This window comes from Canis lupus, chromosome 26 (genome assembly GCF_011100685.1).
Source record: "Canis lupus familiaris isolate Mischka breed German Shepherd chromosome 26, alternate assembly UU_Cfam_GSD_1.0, whole genome shotgun sequence".
Classification (NCBI taxonomy): domain Eukaryota; kingdom Metazoa; phylum Chordata; class Mammalia; order Carnivora; family Canidae; genus Canis; species Canis lupus.
The window spans coordinates 6,753,685-6,773,030 of record NC_049247.1 but is presented as its reverse complement, the minus strand read 5'-3'; the positions used below and the strand labels follow the sequence as shown (position 1 = coordinate 6,773,030).

The following is a 19,346-nucleotide window of genomic DNA, read 5'->3' as shown; positions in this document are numbered from 1 at the left end:
AGGATGGCAATGATAAGGGTACTGAAGTCACAGGACTGTTGTGAAGATCCCATTCATTTAAGGAGTGTTTACGGAGTACCAATGTTTATTGGATGGGCCAGACTTTATTCTTTGTTTTGGGACTTAACAATGAATAAAACCAAAGATCCCTGATTTTGTGGAGATGATACACCCGTGTCAGAGACAGAGAGACATAATAAGTAAATGAAACAGTATGTTAAGAGATAAGGGCTGGGGGAGGAATGGGGTGCAGGGGATGGGAGGAGATAGGTAGGTAAGAGCAATTATAAATTGGGGGTCCAGGGAGACCTCACTGTAAAGATAACACTTGAACAAGATTGAAAAGAAATGGGGTGTCTGGGTGACTCAGTTGATTGAGCGTCTGCCTTCGACTCAGGTCATGATCTCAGGGTCCTGGGATTGAGCCTCACATCGGGCTCCCTGCTCAGTGGGGAGTTTGCTTCTCCCTCTCCCCCTGCTCATGCTTTTTCTCAAATAAATAAATAAAATCTTTAAAAAAGAAAAAAAAAGACTGAAAGGAGGTGAGGGAGTCCACCACGTGGATATCTGGGGGGAAAGCATCTGCTGGAGGAACAGATGGTGCCACAGCCCTGAGGTAGGTAGGGTATGCTGATGTGCTTGAAGGAGGCAAGGACCCCACGGGGTCAGGGAGGGGGGGGGGATCTGTAGGATTTTTCAGATGAAATAGAGATAAGCAAGAGGGCAATAAATGGTCACTGCTTTTACTACTAGTATTAGCATAAGCTGTACTACAATACATGACTACTAATTCCTCTGAACCTGTTTCCTCATTTTTAAAACAGCATGAGTTTTAGTGCATGAACATCTGTTCTGGGCACAATGCCTGGCACATAATTGTTGATTGTTACCACTGTATACAGTGGGTGTTTAATAAATGTTTGCTTACTTCTCTCCTCCCTAAATCAGGCCTTCCATCTCCCCAAATGAACTTTTACTTTCTCAGACCAAGATAGGGGGTGGCTGCAGGCCCTAGAGCAATCCAGGGACTTTTGCATCTGCCTGGAAGTTTCCAGAATATCTTCCTTCAGCCCAGGCTGCCCTTCACCCCCAGACTAAGGCCCTTTTGGCTTTCTGGAGCTTGATGTCCACTTTGTTCAAACCCTCCACATTGGGCCCTCTGGTACTGAGCCAGTGTCTGGGAGACCCCAGAAGCTGCAGGTATACCATAGGATGTGGGCCTGGTGGCAAGTTTGGAAGTGGGGTCTATCCAGGGCAGGATGGAGACTGGACTGTGGGTACACCTCTGAGTGCTACCTCTTTACTGAGTGCCATCCCTTTTCTTCCTGGGGTTTTTGTCTCCCCATCTGCAAAGTGGGCAAAGTTCTGGAGTCCCCAAGTGGAGAGGGGTGGCATGGAACACCAGGAGCAGTCACTCTGAGTAGTGACTGGGAAAGGGTCAGCTCTGGTGCCCAAAGGCTATTGGTTCATGTTCTGGAATGACAGAAACCCCACACATCCCATGAGGCAGTTGTTTCCACATTCCCATATATAGTTGGGGAAACTGAGGCACAGGGAGGCTAAAGCATGTGCCCCATATCACTCTGCCAACAAAGGCCCAAGTCAGGACTTGAACCAGTATGTGAAAGATCCCACCACCTAACTCTCAACCTCTGTACTGCATGCCTGGCACACATCAGGTGCCTAATAAGTATAAGCAAACAGTTATGTAACACAGCCCTTCCTGTGGGCCTGGCCTTTTTTTTTTTTTTTTTTTTTTAGATTTTATTGGGGGACGTCTGGATGGCTCAGTGGCTGAGCATCTGCCCTTAGTTAAGGGAGTAATCCTGGGGTCCTGGGATGGAGTCTCACATTGGGCTCCCTGTAGGGAGCCTGCTTGTTCCTGTGCCTATGTCTCTGCCTCTCTCTCTGGGTCTCTCATGAATAAATTTTATTCACCCAGGCATTCCATGGGCCTGGCCTTTTATATAATTAAAATTTTTTTTCTAAATAGCATTTTATTTATTTTATTTTATTATTTTTATTTTTTTATTTTATCATTTCATTTCATTTCATTTCATTTCATTTCATTTCATTTCATTTCATTTTATAAGTAGGCTCCATGCCCAGCATGGGGCTTGAACTGACGACCCTGAGATCAAGAGTTGCATGCACTACCGATAGAGCCAGCCAGGTGCCCCAGGCCTGGCCTTTTATATAGGCCTTGCACTTATATGTGTTTGCTTATTTAATCCTTGCAGCAACTTGTGAGATTTGTACTATCGTCATCCCCATTTAGCAGATGGAGAAATTGAATCCCAGAGAAGTTACAGACTTGTGCAAGATCATACAACTGGTGAGTAGCAGAGCTAGGATTTGAACCCAGAGCTTTCTGGCTCCAGAATCTGGGCTCTAAACTATTAAGCTAAAACACTTACCAATATATCAAGTCCTAGGGCACATGGGCAGCTCAGTGGTTGGGTGTCTGCCTTTGGCTCAGGTCATGATTCCGGGGTCCTGGGATCAAGTCCCACATCAGGTTCCCCACAGGGAGCCTGCTTCTCCCTCTGCTAGTGCTGATAAGGAGTGTTTGTCAAAGGAAAATAGAATCTGCATCAGAGGCAGAGTGGCTGGCATCCATGATGAGGGTAACAGTGACAGCAACAATACCAGTCACTGACCCTGACTGATGTAAACGTGTGTTTAGCACTGTTCTGAGTGATTTAAATGCATAAATTGGGATCCCTGGGTGATGCAGCGGTTTGGCACCTGCCTTTGGCCCAGGGCGCGATCCTGGAGACCCGGGATCGAATCCCACATCGGGCTTCCGGTGCATGGAGCCTGCTTCTCCCTCTGCCTGTGTCTCTGCCTCTCTCTCTCTCTCTCTGTGTGACTATCATAAATAAATAAAAATTTAAATGCATAAATCTTCACAAAAATCCTGTGAGGTAGGTTTTCTTATTATCCCCATTTTACAATCAAGAAAACTGAGGCACAGAGAGGTTAAGTGAACTGTCCCAGATCACACAGCTAGGAAGTGGCAGAGCTGGGATGTGAACCCAGGCTGTGAAGTTCCAAAGTCTGTGTTCTCAAATCCAAAGCACTAATGCCTCAAAGAAGCCTCTCCAGGGGTAGGCAAGACCCTCTAATGATGCTCCAGGTGGGCGGGTCTGAGATGCAGAAAGGACCCAGGGGCGTGACAGTCCCCAAACCTGGGCCCCGCCTAGAGCCCAGCACCTCCAGGTAGACTCAAGTCAGTGCCAGAGAAGGCTCTTTTGTCAGCAGCTGCACCCTTCAAGGGAAGTCAGGGCCGAATGGACCAAGGGCAGGGGATAGAGCAGGGGTGGGGACGGGGGAAGCAGACACCACCTGCCCAGTCCCTTGTTCTACCCCAAGCCCAGCTGGGCTGCTAGCAAAGACTCCAATCTGCTGCAATGCAGAGGCCTCAGGAAGCCAGCGAGTAGGTGAGTCTGAGTCGGAGCCCAGGGAGGGATGCTCCTGGCCCGGTGCCGCACCAGGCCTCCTGGCCAAGCCACTGCCTGCTACCCAGGCCCTGCCAGCCACTTTGGGTGTTACTCACCTTTTGGTGGGCACAAGGAGTTCTTTGGCCCTGGAAGGGAGCTGGGGGTTCAGATGTGGGACAGGAGGCAGTTCTGAAAGAGACCAGCTGAGGGACTTGGCCCACACTTCCTGTCCCCACACCCCGTCACTGGGGGAGTTCCTTTCCAGCAAACACCCCTCCACTTGGGGTAATGTCAACCCCATTTGACAGCCACCAACATGGGGACCTCAGCTGTTTATCTTCACTGGAATAAGCAGAGTTTCACACTCCAGCACCACAGACTATCTGAACCATAGCATGCAGATGGAGAAATTGAGGCACAGAAAGGCAGTGAAGCCTGTCTGCAGTCACCCAGCAAGCTGAGGACAGAGCAGCTAGAGCACCAGGGTCCCATATTCCCAAGTGCTGAGTCCTTGTGCTCTAGTCTCTGATGGAGCAGAATCCAACTCAGCTCAGGTTACAGCCCTCAGTAGGGACAGGCGACTCTGTTATTTTTAAAGTTACTGAGCCGGAGGGTGACGGGGACAAGACCACCAGCCAAGACTGTGAGGAGGGGCTGCTTGGAGGCACATCCTTGCCTGCTCTCCCGCTGCCTGACCTGGAGGATGCGGCTGAGCTCAGGCAGGTGGAGCTGGAGGGCAAAGTGTGAGCGCATGGGTGACAAGAGTGGCCTGAGGGACAAGGACAAGGTGGTGGCCAGAGGCCAGAGCAGGCACTGCCCAAGATGTGACAGGCCCAGGAAGACAGGGGCAACTCATCTTGCTCCCAGATGCTAAAGAATGGCACAGAGTTAGCAAATGACCCTATCCCCACAGGAGGTCCTGCCAAAGGCTTTTAATCTCAGCAGAAATGGTGGTTGGGGCACCTCTGGCTGTCAGCTGCACAGAGGGAAAGTCTGCAACACCCAGGAGGTAACAAATGACAATTATTATTACAATCATAACAGCTACCATTTATGGAGTGCTACAAACCGCCACACAATGGGCCAAGTGCCCGGCACCTCCCATTCCAGTTCATCCTCGCCACTCTTGTGGGAGGTCCTCACCTAATCACCCCCACTTTGCAGATGGGCAAACGGAGGCCTGGGGAGGTTAAGCGGCATGCAGAGAAAAGGCAAAGGCAGGACTGAAATCTAACACTGGACCTTCTGGGTGGGACGTGTCCAGGCTACTTGGGAACCACGACAAAAGGGTCCTCAAGGATCTAGGTGGCCCAAGCAGCTTGGTTCACACCTCACTTGGTAAACTTTTCACCCCAAAGTTGTCATTGCCCAGCCACAGAAAGGCCCATTCACTGCTCAGCAAACACTGGCTAACAGAGGGTGGTGTCATCCTGAGGCTTCCAGACGTGGGGCCAGGACTGGGCTGAATCCACTTTGTTCCAGCCTGACTCCGGCCTTGCTCAGCCCACCACATCTCATGCTGGCACCTCTCAGAGACTTGGGAAAGTTGTTTCAGGTAACTCGTGGCTCTAGGCGAAGGCAATCTGGGGGAGCTACCACGGCCTTCCTACAACCCTCCTCCCATCACCAGGCACCTGCCCTCTGAAGGGATGGAGGCCACTCTATCTCCAGGGGGTGGGGCAGAGGGTAGAAGATGGTGAATCCTGTCAGACCAGCTAAAAGCTATCTTAAATGGCATCAGGCCTGGGAAGGGGGCATCCTGTTTTAACACGGACCCAGAAATAAGGGAGGAGCCTCTGGAAGCCCACAGGCCTACTGCCAGGGTGGATGCGTGTGGAACGCCAGCCCACTGGCCCACGCGGGAGACTGGGGAAACGTTGGCCAAGATCCGCAGGCCCAGGTCGCATCCCCACCCCCACCCCCCGCCGCCTCTGCCACACTGCCACAGCCAGGGTGCTCAGGATCCGTGGGCAGGCGCCGCTGTGGAACGTGGTGAGCCCTGGCAAGTCGCGCCAGTCCGATCCTGGGGGAGTACAGCCATCCCAGGATCCTCCCCAAAAGGCACTCTCACCATTTTCCAAGAGGCAGCGGCGCGTGAGGAGTTAAAAAAAAAAAAAAGCAACATTCGCCCTGCGGGCGTGGAAAGGATGCTGCTGCAGGGATGGGGGGCTGGGACCGCAGCCGAGGGCGCCTGGGGACAGGGGCAGGGGCCAGGAGGCTCCCAGAAGGCTGCCACCTTCAACAGTGAAGCCTACTCTACCTCTGAGGCAGGGGTCCCAGACGCCCCCTGCCTGTGTCCGGCTTGGCACCCCGGGCCGAGAACGACCTGTTCGGGAGTCCCGGGGGCCAAGCTCTTACCTGTTACCTTACCTGACACCAGGTGAGCCGTGGGGAGGGGGCGCAGCGGGCTCGGGTCGTCAGGGGCGCAGGTTCCGTGCAGCTCATTGGAGACTGCACCCGGCGCTGCACTCGCTCGCTCCTCCCGCCGCTCCTCCCCGCCTCTCACCCGCGCTGCGCCGCTGCAAGGTCGGAGCCGAGCGGGGCGGGCGCCCGGGCGAGCTGACGGCAGGGGCGGGGCCTCCCGGGAGGGGCCAGAGTTAGCGCCCGCCCACCTGCGACGAGCCCCGCCCCCGGCGGCCGAGCCCCGCCCCGCCCCGCCCCGCCCCCCAGCTCTGTGCTCCGCCGTCCCGAGACCCCGGGCCCAACCTGAGCCGACGGAAATGGCCTGACCTGGTGGGGGCGCCAGCTCTTTAATGGGTCTTTTCCTCTGGAGGGACAACTTGCCAGCCCATGAGGGTGGGGGTTATGATCTTTCCTTCCTTCATTCCTTCCTTCCCTCCTTCCTCCCTCTCTCCCTCCCTCTTTGAATTTCTCCGTCTCTCTCTCTTTCTTCCAACAAACATTTGTCCAGCACCTACGATGTGCCTTGTGCCATTCTAAGCTTTTGAGATGCAACAGTGAACAGAACAGAATCCCTGCCCTCCTGGAGTTGGCACTCTAGGGAGGGAGTCAAGCAATATGTAATAATATATCATATATTATATAATAATATATAATAAGTAAATTACACCTGTTGGAAGGGAATACATTTTATAGAGGAAAAATAGAGCAGGATGACAGGGATTGGAAGAGGGGAAAGAGCAATACCTACTGAGTGATTGCTAGGTTCTGGGTGCTAGGAATAGGCTGAGTGTGAAGAAAAGGAAAACTCCCATCCTTTGTAGGGTAGAGGAGACAGGAAATCAACAAGTAAACACATAAGATAATTTCATTAAGTGCTAAGTGCCATAAAGGAATAAAACTGGGTGTGGCCATGGAAAATGACACAGGACTACTTGAGCTGGGAAGGGCACTCTGGGAAACAGTGAGCAGGCTTCTAGGCAAAGGGTGTGGCCTGAACCAAAGCGGGTAGAGAGTATAGTTCAAGGTCCAGAGGGGAGGTAAGTAGGGCAACATATCACCTCACCTCTCCATCCTTCAAAGGCTTAAAGCACTCTGAATTTATTTTTTATTTTTTATTTTTTTTAAGCACTCTGAATTTATAATAGCCTCTGCCACTCCCGTGGGACAACCTCCTTCAAGGAGAATTTGGCAAAAGTCAGACTTTAAAAAACATTATTTGGGGGAAGCTAGTAGGAATTTCTTCTATAGATAAAAGAAGACTGGTGGCGTCTGGAGCAAAGATAGTAGTTTGCAGATAGTTACTGTAGTAGCAAAACTCTGAAAATAACCTAAGTACCCTTCCATGGGGGAACTGGCCAAATCATTACAGAGCACGGCTCAAAAGAACCACCCTGTGGCAGGGGAAGAAACAGTATATGTATGTATGTATGTATTCACCTGTATACAAAGGTTATATAAAGGTATGGAATGACCTCCTAAATTGATTGAAAACAAGGGACAAAAAAAAAAAAAAAGAAAACAATGGACAGAATAAAGTTGGAGTATGTTAATGTTTTGGCAAAAACAGAAGCAAATATATGATTGTACATGAAGAAAATATCCTGGATGGACTATCCACGAGTCAGAGTGACTCAGAGCTGGGTCCAGATCCAGGCTCTGTTATTTTTGCTGTGTGAAAACAGCCAATACAATATTGAAGGAGAAAAAGAAAGGCTGAGGACTGACGCTACCCAACTTCAAGACTTACTATAAAGCTACAGTAATCAAGACAGTGTGGTTTCGATGAACGAATAGACACATGGATCAATGGAACAATATAGAGAGTCCAGAAATAGACTCAAATATAGTCAACTGATCTTTGACAAAGGAGCAAAGGCAGTACAATGGAATAAGCACAATCTTTTCAACAAATGGTGCCTGACCAACTGGACATCCATGTGCAAAAAAAAAAAAATCTAGACTCAGATTTTACACCTTTCACAAAAATTAACTCAAAATGGGCCACAGAACTGACTGTAAAATGCAAAACTATAAAACTCTTAGAAGATAAGATAGGAAAAAAATCTAGATTTTGTTGGTTCTGAAGATGATTTTTGGGTGCAACATTTAAGACATGATTCATGAAAAAACTGATAAGCTGAACTTCATTACAATTAAAAATTTCTGCTCTGCAAAGATACTGTCAAGAGAATAAGACAAACCATAGACTGGGAGAGAGTATTTACCAAAAATATATCTGATAAAGGTCTGTTATCCAAAATACACAAAAATATTTAAAACCCAACAACACCCAAAGATACTGATGCGGTTTTGAAACGCCGGAACACCTGCACCCCAATGTTTATAGCAGCAATGTCCACAATAGCCAAACTGTGGAAGGACCCTCGGTGTCCATCGAAAGATGAATGGATAAAGAAGATGTGGTCTATATGTACAATGGAATATTACTCAGCCATTAGAAACGACAAATACCCACCATTTGCTTTGATGTGGGTGGAACTGGAGGGTATTATGCTGAGTGAAATAAGTCAATCCGAGAAGGACAAACATTATATGGTCTCATTCATTTGGAGAATATAAAAAATAGTGAAAGGGAATAAAGGGGAAAGGAGTGAAAATATCAGTGAGGATGACAGAACATGAGAGACTCCTAACTCTGGGAAACAAACAAGGGATAGTGGAAAGGGAGGTGGGCGGGGTGTTGGGGTTACTGGGTGACGGGCACAGAGGGGCGCAGTTGACGGAATGAGCACTGGGTGATATGCTGTATGTTGGCAAATTGAACTCCAAATAAATAAACAAACAAACAAACAAGTAAATAAGAAAGGGAGAGCAAAAGCAAGGGGAGGGGCAGAGGGAGAGAGAGAAGCAGCCTCACTGCTGGGCAGGGATCACCATGTGGGGCTCGATCTCAGGACTCTGGGATCATGACTTGAGCAAAGCCAGACGCTTAACCAACTGAGCCACCCAGGTGCCCCTGGTAGTTTGCTTTTTTTTAATGCTATAAAGAATGTGACCTTTTCACAAAATATAACATAGTAATGATGATAGGGATTCTTGGTGGGGTCTCAGCAGGAGTTGAAAGTACTGGCCTGTTTTGTGGGTCTTGTCTCCTTGTGAAACATCGGTTTCTCAGAAAGCCCTTCTTATTTTGGAAAGTGATTTTAGAAACCAAGATCTGGGCACTAGGTGTGGTTGTTTCTCCTGGGGCGTTGTTGCCTCTAGGTCGGGTCAGCAATAAGTGTGTGTATGTTCACCTGTGTATCTTCATTAAACTAAATATGAGTTCGAAGAAAAAAAAAAACCCAACAACAAAAAGAAAACCACCGAATTTTAAAAAGAAGCAAAAGACCTGAACAGACACCTCACCAAACAAGATATACAGATGGCAGACAAACATATGAAATGATGCTCAACATCATGTCATTAGGAACTTGCAAATTAAAACAATGTGGTATCATTGCCTATCTAATAGAATTGCTAAGATCCAAAACACCGACAACACCAAATGCTGGTGAAGATGTGGAGCAACAGGAATTCTCATTTACTGCTGGTAGGAATGCAAATGGTACAGTTACTTTTGAAGAGCTTAGTGGTTTCTTATAAAACTAAACATATCCTTACTGTATGATTCAGCAATCATGCCTCTAGGTATTTACCCAACTGAGCTGAAAACTTATGTCCACATAAAAGCCTGAAAGTGGATGTTTATGGCAGCTTTATTCATAATTGCCCAAACTTGGAAGCAAGCAAGATGTCCTTCAGTAGGTGAATGGATAAACTGTGGTACATTCAGACAATGCAGTATTATTCAGTTATTAAGCCATGAAAAGACACAGAGGAAACACAAATGCTTATTACTATGTGAAAGAAGGCAATCTGAAAAGGCTATACAATGATACAATTCTATGACATCTGGAAAAGACAAAAGCATGAAGGCAGTAAAAGGATCAGTGATGGTCAGGGAGGAGGGAGGGACGAATAGGCAGGGCAGAGAGGATTTCAAGGACAGTGAAACTATTCTGTATGAGACCGTGATGATAGATTCATGTCATTCTACACTGTCAAAAAACACAGAATATACAACTCCTAGAGTGAACCCTCGTGTAAACTATGGACTTGGGATAATAATGTTGTGTCAATGTGAAGTAATGCATTGTGACAAATGTACCATTCTGGTGAGGGATGTTGAGAGTGGGGGTTAGGCTGGGGGTGGGGGGATGGGGCATATGGTCAATCACTGTACTTTCCACTCAATTTTGCTGTGAACCTATAACTGTTCTAAAAAGTAAAGTCTCTTTAAGAAATGGTTAAAATGGGGACGCCTGGGTTGCTCAGCAGTTGAGCATCTGCCTTCAGCTGAGGGCGTGATCCCAGTTCAGGGATTGAGTCCCACATCAGTTGTAAAGAGCCTGCTTCTCCCTCTGCCTGTGTCTCTGCCTCTCTCTCTGTGTCTCTCATGAATAAATAAATAAAATCTTTAAAAAAAAAGAGAGAAATGGTTAAAATGGTCAATTTTATGTTATGTATATTTTACTGCAATAAGTAAATTACAATGTTCCTAGCAGCTTCATTCATGACATCTCTAAACTGGAAACAATACAAGTGTCCTTCAGTTGCAGAATGGCTCAATGGATGATCACCTAGTAGAATACTAGGCAGCCAGGAGAAAAACATAAGCTGCCCCTACACATGACCACATCAATGAATCTCAATAACAGAATGCTGAAAGAAATAGAATACAAAATAATACGTAGTCTACGAATTTTATTTCTATCAAAATCAACAAGAAGCAAAACTAATCTTTGCTTTAGGATTCAGGGTAGTGATTAGCATTGGAAGGTAAGTAGTGGCTAAGCAGGGACATGGTGGGGGCTTCTGCAGGCTGGTATGTTCTATCTTGGGATCTGGATGCTGGTTACATGGCTATGGCTAGTTTGTAAAGATTCACCAAATGTATACTTGAGATGTGCCCTTCTATAAAGTGTGCTGTATATGAATTCAAAAGAAGGCAGATAGATATTTATAGAAATAAACATATGTGCAACATGCATATATACATGTACATAGATATACGCTCCCCCCCAAAACACACACACACACACACACACACACACACAAATACACTGTGGAATCAGATAAAAGGATAAGTGCTGTAATTCTGGTTCTGCCACTTACTAGGTTTGTGACCCTAGACAGGCCCCTGTACTTCACCAAGCCTTATCTGTAAAATTGATTTATTAATACCTCAACACAGGGGTACCTAGCTGGCTCAATTGGTGGAGCGTGCAACTCTTTGATCTCGAGGTTATGAGTTTGAGCCTCACACTGGGTGTATATTACTTAAAAAAAAAAATCTTAGGAGCACCTGGGTGGCTCAGTTGGCTAAGCCTCTGCCTTCAGCTCGGGTCCTGACCTTGGGGTCCTGAGTTTGAGCCTTGCATTGGGCTCTCCACTCACTGGGGAGTCTGCTTCTCCCTCTCCCTCTGTCCTGGCTCTCGCTCTCAAATGAATAAATAATTTTTAAAAAAGATTTGTATTTATTTGAGAGAGCAAGAGCAAGAGAGTACATAAGCACAGGAGAGGAGTAGAGGGAGAAGCAGGCTCCCCACTGACCTGGGAGCCCAATGTGGGACTTGATCCCAGGACCCTGGGATCATGAGCCAAGCCAAAGGCAGATGCTTAACCAACCAAGCCACCCAGGTGCCCCAAATAAATAAAATCTTAAAAAAAAATAAAATAAAAATCTTAAAAAATATACAATACCTCGCACAGACAACAAACACACATCAGTGCTGGTTGGGAGCACATGGATCCGATACTTACTATTGATATTCCTGGTGCTGTTTGCTTTGGTGCTGGAGCCCAGGCTGGGGCAGGGTAGGAGTGAAGACTGCTTCCAAGGAGGAGGGGGGCCACAGGGAGAGCCAATCTAAACTGAGAACCTGCTCATCTTGTAAACTGCCTCAAAGGGAGAAATCTAACCGGGGGGACACTGGGGTGGGGGTGGGGGATCCGTGGACCAGGCCTGCCCTGGGCCTCTGGGGGAGGAAGGCAATTCAGAGGATAATGAGCACACAACTGGGGAAATGGATCCTTTCCTGGACAGCAGGGCCCTTCACTATCACTGGGCAATCAAGACACCTGTGAAAGTTTACACATCTTCTCAGGCCACACAGTTCCATGCTGGAGGAGCTGGGTCGTTGAAGGGGAAGGTGACCCTCGAAGGTCATTCTCCCGCCTTGAGGAAGCCTGGTACCTCCAGAAGTGGGCTAATAACCTAGATGTATTGTCTGAGGAGGGGAAGGGGCACCGACGGAGACAGAAACAGACTCCTGTTGCATTCTAGACTCCACTACTTGTGAGCTGTGTAGCCTTGGGTGGGCCATTCAACCTCTCTGATCTTCTATAAAGTGGGGATAATTCCTCCCTCATAATGTTCGTTGTGAGAATTAGGCAGCTTCCCTCCACAGGTAGAGTAAAATCCAAAATGTTAACAGTGGTTTCCTAAGCCCAGTGATTTGGTCTGAATACCACACTGGCCTCCTTCCCTAGGGCTTACCCTCTTGTGTGCCTTGCTGTTCTGCAAGCATAGCAAGCTCATCCCACTGTAGGGGCTTTGCACTTTTAGTTCCCCGCCTAGAACCCTTTCCTGCCAGATCTTGCTGCGGTGGTTGGAGCTCAGCTGAAATGTCACTCTTTGGGAGGCTTTCTCTGGCCATCCTGCCTCAAGTGGACACCTCCAGGCACTCACCACCCTGTCACCTAGCTTGTCTTCCCAGTGCTTAGGACTGAATGAAAATAACTTGATCATGGATGTTTCCTTGCTTACTCCTGTCTCTGCACCTTGACTGAGCTTCAGAAGAGTGGGGACCTTATTTGTCACTTCACAAGCTCACATGCAAAACACCCACACTCAGGATGGTCCTGCTGCCCGTGGCCAGCCAGTGTGAAAGCCAATCGGGCTGGTGGTGTAGGAAGAGAGCAGAAGCCTTCTCCCAGCCCCCTGAGGTGGTGGTGGGAGACTTGGACCCCCAAATATGCTGGTGGAGACACCGGGAGAGGATGGCCTGACACCACTGCACAGGATGTGAGGGTTTCCCATCTCCCTCTGGGGCCCTGGGGCTTCAGTAGAAGCAAAAGGCGGGTCTTGGGGCTGAATTCACCACAGAGCTAGGAGGAACCAGGGTTGTGCTGGATGTGTGAGCGTGGTGGGTGACAGGTGTGTGCGGGTGCACAGGAGTGTGTCGGGTGTGTGAGTGAGCATGCAGCTGTGACCGTACGAGAAGTGTTGGGTATGAGTGGGTGTGAGTGTGTCAATAGTATGACAATGCCTGTTACGGTGTGTGAGCATGGGTGAGCACATAAGGGTGTGTCTGTCTGAGTGTGTGGGTGTAAGCCTGTGTATACACCCGGGGAAGCATCAAGAAAATAAATGCTAACAAGCACAAAGAGAAAATCCGAATCCCGCATAATCCAACCACTCAGAGAACGCCTGTGGCGGTGGAGCCTGGGGCAGGTCGCCCCCTCTCTGGGCCGGTTTCCCCATCCGTAACAGGACGGAAGAGGGCCTCGCTGCGAGCTGTGCCCCACGGACGGACGGACGGCGACAAGCGGACGATCGGCAAGCAGGAGTCCCATCTGCGGTCACCTGGTTATCCCGGTGTTACCCCGGCTCAGGGCTGGGGGCTCGAGGCCCGGGTCCTCCTCCCCACCCCCGTCCCCGCACTTGCCGAGCCAGGGGCGGAACTCCCAGGGCGGGGGGCACGACTTCGCCCCCGACTCTGAGCCTCGGGTCTCCCATCTGAGCAACGGGGTTCTGCCGCCCAAGCGTCCTCCCGGGACGCTGCGGCCCGAGCCCGCCGGTGCGCGGCCGACCAGGGTGCGGGCGTCCCCGAGGCCGGGTACGCAGCAGCGACCCCGGTCTCCCCGCGGGAAGGGCGCGCGCTCCGGGAGCAACAGACTCATCCCTCCTCGCGCCCGCACCCCTGCTCCCCCCCCACGCGAGCCCTCGGGCACGGCCCCCGGAAGTCGCGCCGGCCCGAGCGCATCCCGAGGTCGCGGCGGCGGCCCGAGAGCGCCGGACCACAGGGACCCGGGAAGAATGGCCCGCCCGCGCTCGCACGCAGAGCGGGCTGGGCGCTAGCTGGGGGCAGGTCGGAGCCCGGAGCTCCTCTACGGGCCGCTGGCGCCGGCTCCCTCCTCAGAAGCTCGGAGCAGGAGAGGGGAGGCGGCGTTGGAGCGCAAGGCCTTGGCGTTCCACCTCCCAACCCGCCCTCGGCCGGGGACGCTGTGACTCGGACAGCCTCTCTGCGCACTGAGCGGGCGAGTCCCCGCCCGGTGGACCGGGAAACGCTGAGGCGGAGCCTTCGTTCTCCTCTGCACTCGGGAATTCGGGACGGGCCCTGGCCGGGGAGCCCCGCCCCTCCCCGCCCCGCGGGCCCCGCCCCTCCCCGCCCCGCGGGCCCCGCCCCTCCGGCTGGGGCCGCGCCGGAAGTGCTCCTCCGGAAGCCGGGGGGCGGCACGCGCCTCCTCACCATGGCGACGGCCCGGGCCCCGCGGCGTTTCTGCCGCTGCGCCTGCTTCTGCACCGAGAACTTGTACGTAGCGCGCTACCGGCTCCACGTGCGCTTCCAGGGCGAGCAGCAGCTGCTCCGGGACTACGGCCGGGTGAGTGGCCTCCACTGGCTATGCGGAGACATCGTGCTGCTCAGCTGACAGCGACAGGGACAAGTTCTGGGCGCCTCGGGTCTTTTCGCCGTCACCAGGGACGGATAGTAGTCTCTCCTTGGTGGGGCTGTCGTGACCATACCTGCAGAGTGCTTAGGGCGCTCTGGGTGCGGTTACTAGCAGCAGCTGGGAACCCTGCTCCTCGAGGCTCTCGTCTCCCCCTCACCGAGGGTAACTGAGGCCCAGGGACGTTCGGTGACTTGCTTACGCGATCACACAGTCGGGCTGACTGGACCTTCTGCTCTCAGATCCTGCGCAGCCGAGGGTGTGTCAGCCCCAAGGACTTCCAGGAGCTGTTGGGAGAGGTGACATTCCCCAGCCTCCACCATCCCTCCGCACGCAGCCGGCCGCCGAGCCCCGTCCTCATTAGCGGTGGGAGGGGTCCTGCCAGCCTTAGGCCTCCCCTTCCCGCTTCCTGTGCCCCTCACTGCAGCACCAGGAAGAGAAAGCCGAAAGTGCCAAGGTTTCTCGGCAGGTGGAGCTGAGCTCCCGCCCAGGACTGCCAGGCCCCCGCCTCTTCATCTCTTCACCCAGCCCCCCTTTGGCTGGTGCCAGAGCTGCCGCTACCCATCTTCTGTCTCCGTGCTCACGGGGGTGGTTGTGGGGGTGAGGGGAGTGGTGGTGTTGGTTTGGGGAAACTTCCTAGGTGAGCCCCCTGCAGCCCCTGGATCAGGAGACTTGGCTGGGATTCTGTTTCCCGTATCCAGGGGCTCCCATCCCAGCCAGGCTCTGAATGGTGCATCCCGGGGCCCCCTTGCAGGAGGTTGTTCCTTCAGCTAATAGCTTGGCACTTGCAGTTTACCGTGATACACCCAGGTTAGTGTAGGGAGGCTTAGCTTGCAACCCAGGTCCTGCTTTTGCCTTCCTGAGCCTCACTTTCCTCTTCTGTACAATGTCCTTGGTGGTGGGGGGGATGGGAGGACCCATCATGGTAACCAGGCTCTGTGCTACCCCAGCTTGAGCAGGAGGTAGAGCGGCGGCAGCGGCTGGGGCAGGAGTCCGCCGCCAGGAAAGCCCTCATTTCGAGCTCCTACCACCCGGCGCGGCCTGACCTCTACAACACACTGCAGGTACCTGGCAGGGGCAGGTTACTGAAGGAGGTGGAGGCATCCAGGACTGCGGGCTGTGTGCCCCACAGCTGGTGTGTTCTGCCTACAGGATGAGGCTCTGGCCCCTGAGTTTTTGGCTGCAGCTGAGTACAGCGCATCACCAGGTGCAGACCTCGAAGGCCTTCTCCAGCGGCTAGAGATGGTGTCTGGTGAGGTCTTGGCTCCGTCACCTAGTAGGACTAGGACAAGGGGGCAGGGCACTGGGGTCCCTCCTCCGCCATGTCTGCCTCCAAAACCCAAACTGGCAGAAGCTAGAAGAGGTGGTACTGACCTGCCAGGAGCAGGGCATCTGTGTTCACCTACTCACTTGCCCAACACATACTCAGTACCTGTGTCAGGTGTGAGCCTGCTGGGGGCAGTAGGGGAGGGCACTGAAGAAGTTAGGGACAACTGAGACCTGTGTGTGCTGAATTCATTGGTCAGTAGGGAATGGGGAAGGACCAGGACTAACAGCAGGGTGAGGAGCAGACAGTCCTATCCATAGACCTGGAGAAGTGGGCAGGAGTGAAGTTTCTAGAACCTGCCACGACCTGGAGCTGTGGGAGAGAGGCTGCTAGCTAGCTGCTGTGGCCTTGAGCAGAGGCACAAAGCCACGCCAAGCTCAGAAATGACCCATCTCTCCTGCCTGTGGCTCTCCTACTGGCTAAGCCAGGTAGGAAGTGCCAGCCCTCCCAGATTCCTTAATCTCTGCCTCTGTGTCATCATCTGTGAAATGGGAGCACAAGTAACACCCGTCTCTTAAAGCGTGATTAAGTGAGGTAATATGCCTAATGGGCTGGGTGCATGGTATGCAGCAACGGTTTTCTTATCTTATGGTTGCTGTTATTCCTAGGTCTGGGGGTCCTGTGGGGAGATGGGTGTACAGTGTTGCTTCCCTTGTGAAGCTTGTGCCTCTTGTGAGGCACAGGATGGAATGTGAATGAAACCTTCCCTCCCAGCCTGGGGGGCCCCTCCTCATTCCCACCCACTTCCCAAAAGTGGAGATTGTGTGGAGGTTGTCCAGGTGGGGCTGGGCCAGGCTGTGAGTTGGCTGATGTGGGGGCCTACAAACCCCCTACCCCAAGGCACTGGTGCATCTGCCAAGAAGTCTTTGCATTTCTATCCTGAGCCTGGCCTCCCCTAACAGGGCCTGGCAAGGAGGAACGGCCCCCCTCAACCTTCCTATGTGGGGAACAGAGGCTCCAAGAGGCACTCCAGTTGGGGTGCACTCATGGGGAGCCATGCAGAGAAAGCCTGATGCTGGCTCTGTGATCCCTGCTTGGCTCCCATCACTGGCCTGCTGGATGTCACAGGGCTAATCCCTTCCCATCTCTGGGCCTCATGAGAACTCACATCTGAGTCTAGAGGCTAGACATGTGGGCACCTGTGGAAACAGGATGAGAAGCCCCAGGAATGAATAAGGGGGCCCAGGAATAGGCCTCCCTTCTGCCCACACATTCTGTCAGTAATGGTCACAACAGCCCTGAGAGGTGGGTGCCCGTGTTATCCCCATTGTGCAGGTGAGGAAACTGAGGCTGAGGGAAGTCACAAGGCATGCCTAGGCTCACACAGCTTATGAGGAGACAGCTGCACACGGGAGCTCCTAGCCAAAGACTTTCCATCCCTTTGCAGGGGAGAAGCGGATCTACCGGCTGCCCGTGTTCACAGCACCATTCTGCCGGGCCCTGCTGGAGGAGCTGGAGCACTTTGAGCAGTCAGACATGCCCAAGGGAAGACCCAACACCATGAACAACTATGGGGTGGGTGAGGCAGGGACACTGGGGTCTGAGGGGATGTACCTGCAGTGCTGGAGAGGTGTTGGGCCCTGTTGGGTGTCTCAGTTTCCCCGTCTGTAAAGTGAGGTCATGGCAGGATTATTATGAAATATCTGCAAAACACAACACGTTAACACTGTCCTTGGTAAGAGATTCCCCCAGGGACCCAGGGGGGAGGCCCTGTCAGTTTCCCTGCTGAACCCCTGGGGGTGCCCCCCTCCCAGGTGCTGTTGCACGAGCTAGGCCTGGATGAGCCTCTGGTGACACCACTGCGGGAGCGCTTCCTGCAGCCACTGATGGCGCTGCTGTACCCAGACTGTGGTGGAGGTTGGCTGGACAGCCACCGTGCCTTCGTGGTCAAATACGCACTTGGCCAGGACCGCGAGCTAGGCTGCCACTATGATAATGCTGAGCTCACCCTCAACGTGGCCCTCGGCAAGACCTTCACTGGGGGTGCCCTGTACTTCGGGGGCCTCTTCCAGGTTAGTGTGTGTAACCCACGGGGCAGGGCCTGGGGCAGCCAGGAATGCCCAGGCCTCAGCCCAGCTGTCTGCAGGCGCCGTCAGCCCTGGCCAGGCCCCTGGAAGTGGAGCATGTGGTGGGCCAGGGCATCCTGCACCGGGGCGGCCAGCTGCATGGGGCCCGGCCCCTGGGCACAGGTGAGCGCTGGAACCTCGTCATCTGGCTTCGGGCCTCTGCTGTGCGCAACCGCCTGTGCCCCATGTGCTGCCGCAAACCCGACCTGGTGGACGACGACGAGGGCTTCGGCGATGGCTTCACCCGCGAGGAGCCCACCGCTGTGGATGTGTGCATGCTGACTTGAGCCAGGTCGGGCCACGTGGGGGTAGCGTGGCAGGCCAGGGCTCTGCCTCCTAGGGTTGGGTGGGACAGGAATAAACTCCCTCAGCCTTCAGGCACTTTTTGGTTCAAAAAGACACACAGGCTTCTGTGTCATTCTTTCGGCAGACAGGCTGTCTTAGGTCAGGTTTGTTGGAGCCAGAGCCTGAGACAGGGATTCCTGGGCAGGTGGTTTGTTGAGGGAACACCTTCAGGAGAAGGAGGACAGGGTGGAAAGGAGCTAAGCCAAGATGTAGTTTCAAAGGGCAGCCAGCCTCAGCTTAATTCCAGGGAGTGCTCTGGGGCATAGACCTAGCAGTGTGTGCCCTGCATCAGTGCGGCCACAGGGTGTGTCTGGGCTGGGGGGTGAGGAGGTGGCAGTCACTTCCCAGACCTCCGTCTCCAGGGCAGGTGGCTCCCAGTGGCCAAGGGAACCTTCCAGAGTACAGGAGTGAGTTAGCCTTGGGCACCATGGTTGGGGTGGAGAGTGTCTGTCTATAAAGGGAATTTCAGTGAGACACCGACTAGCAACTTGCAGTTGGTGTTAAGGGCTTAAGAGCAGGGACCCTGGAGCTAGACTGCCTGGGTTCAAGTTCTAATTCTGCTGCGTCCAGGGGTGCGATTGTGGGGCAGCCACATGACTTCTCTGTGCCTCAGTTTCCTCTCCTGGAAAGTACTTATCTCCTAAAGCTGTTGTGAAAGTCAAATGCCTTAACGTTCATAAAGTGCTTTATAGCAGGCCTCTGTGTTTGCTGTCATTATTACTGAACAATCTGCAACTGGGCAGCCCCCAAATCGGATGAAGGGTGCAGCTGTGCCGGGTTTGGGTTGTACATTTGCAATCCAGGGGTTTCCATTCTGCAATCTTGAGTTCTGCCTTCCCTGGGAGGGTGGGAGGATCTGGGAGCAATCAGCTGGAGCGGAGCCTCGGCTGCCCCCTCTGGACAGGCCTGTGGGGCACTCATCACGGGGGTCCCCGCCCTGGCTCTATGGGAGGTGGGGGTGCTGCGGGCGCGCGGGAAGGGTGACCGGAGACGAGGGCAGGCTGCGGCAGAGGCTGGGGGCGGGGG

At 52.6% G+C, this 19,346-nt stretch overlaps 2 protein-coding genes across 8 annotated transcripts in view; one reads left to right on the top strand and one right to left on the bottom strand.

The window, feature by feature from the left end:
- ABCB9 (ATP binding cassette subfamily B member 9) overlaps positions 1-13,705 on the bottom strand; it is a 38,084-nt gene extending 24,379 nt beyond the window's left edge. The window contains exon 1 of one of the 5 annotated variants that reach the window (XM_038574879.1): positions 13,580-13,705. The gene's annotated coding sequence lies outside the window, so the exon portion shown is untranslated. Of the gene's footprint in view, positions 1-5,801; positions 5,980-13,579 lie in introns of those variants that run through there. The other 4 variants (XM_038574881.1, XM_038574882.1, XM_038574880.1 and 1 more) reach the window with 4 other exon arrangements.
- Positions 13,706-14,333: 628 nt separating this feature from the next.
- On the top strand, positions 14,334-19,016 carry OGFOD2 (2-oxoglutarate and iron dependent oxygenase domain containing 2). 3 transcript variants are annotated; one of them, XM_038574872.1, is made up of 7 exons: positions 14,334-14,516; positions 14,825-14,881; positions 15,533-15,646; positions 15,735-15,834; positions 17,297-17,424; positions 17,664-17,921; positions 17,981-19,016. In XM_038574872.1, exons 1-7 carry the CDS (start codon positions 14,385-14,387, stop codon positions 18,260-18,262), a joined length of 1,071 nt encoding a protein of 356 aa, XP_038430800.1. In that variant the 5' UTR covers positions 14,334-14,384; the 3' UTR covers positions 18,263-19,016. The 3 variants fall into 3 exon arrangements, with proteins under 3 accessions (XP_038430800.1, XP_038430802.1, XP_038430801.1); XM_038574873.1 differs by having other exon boundaries at positions 14,337-14,516; positions 17,996-19,016; XM_038574874.1 differs by lacking the exon at positions 14,825-14,881.
- The last annotated feature ends 330 nt before the right edge of the window (positions 19,017-19,346 follow it).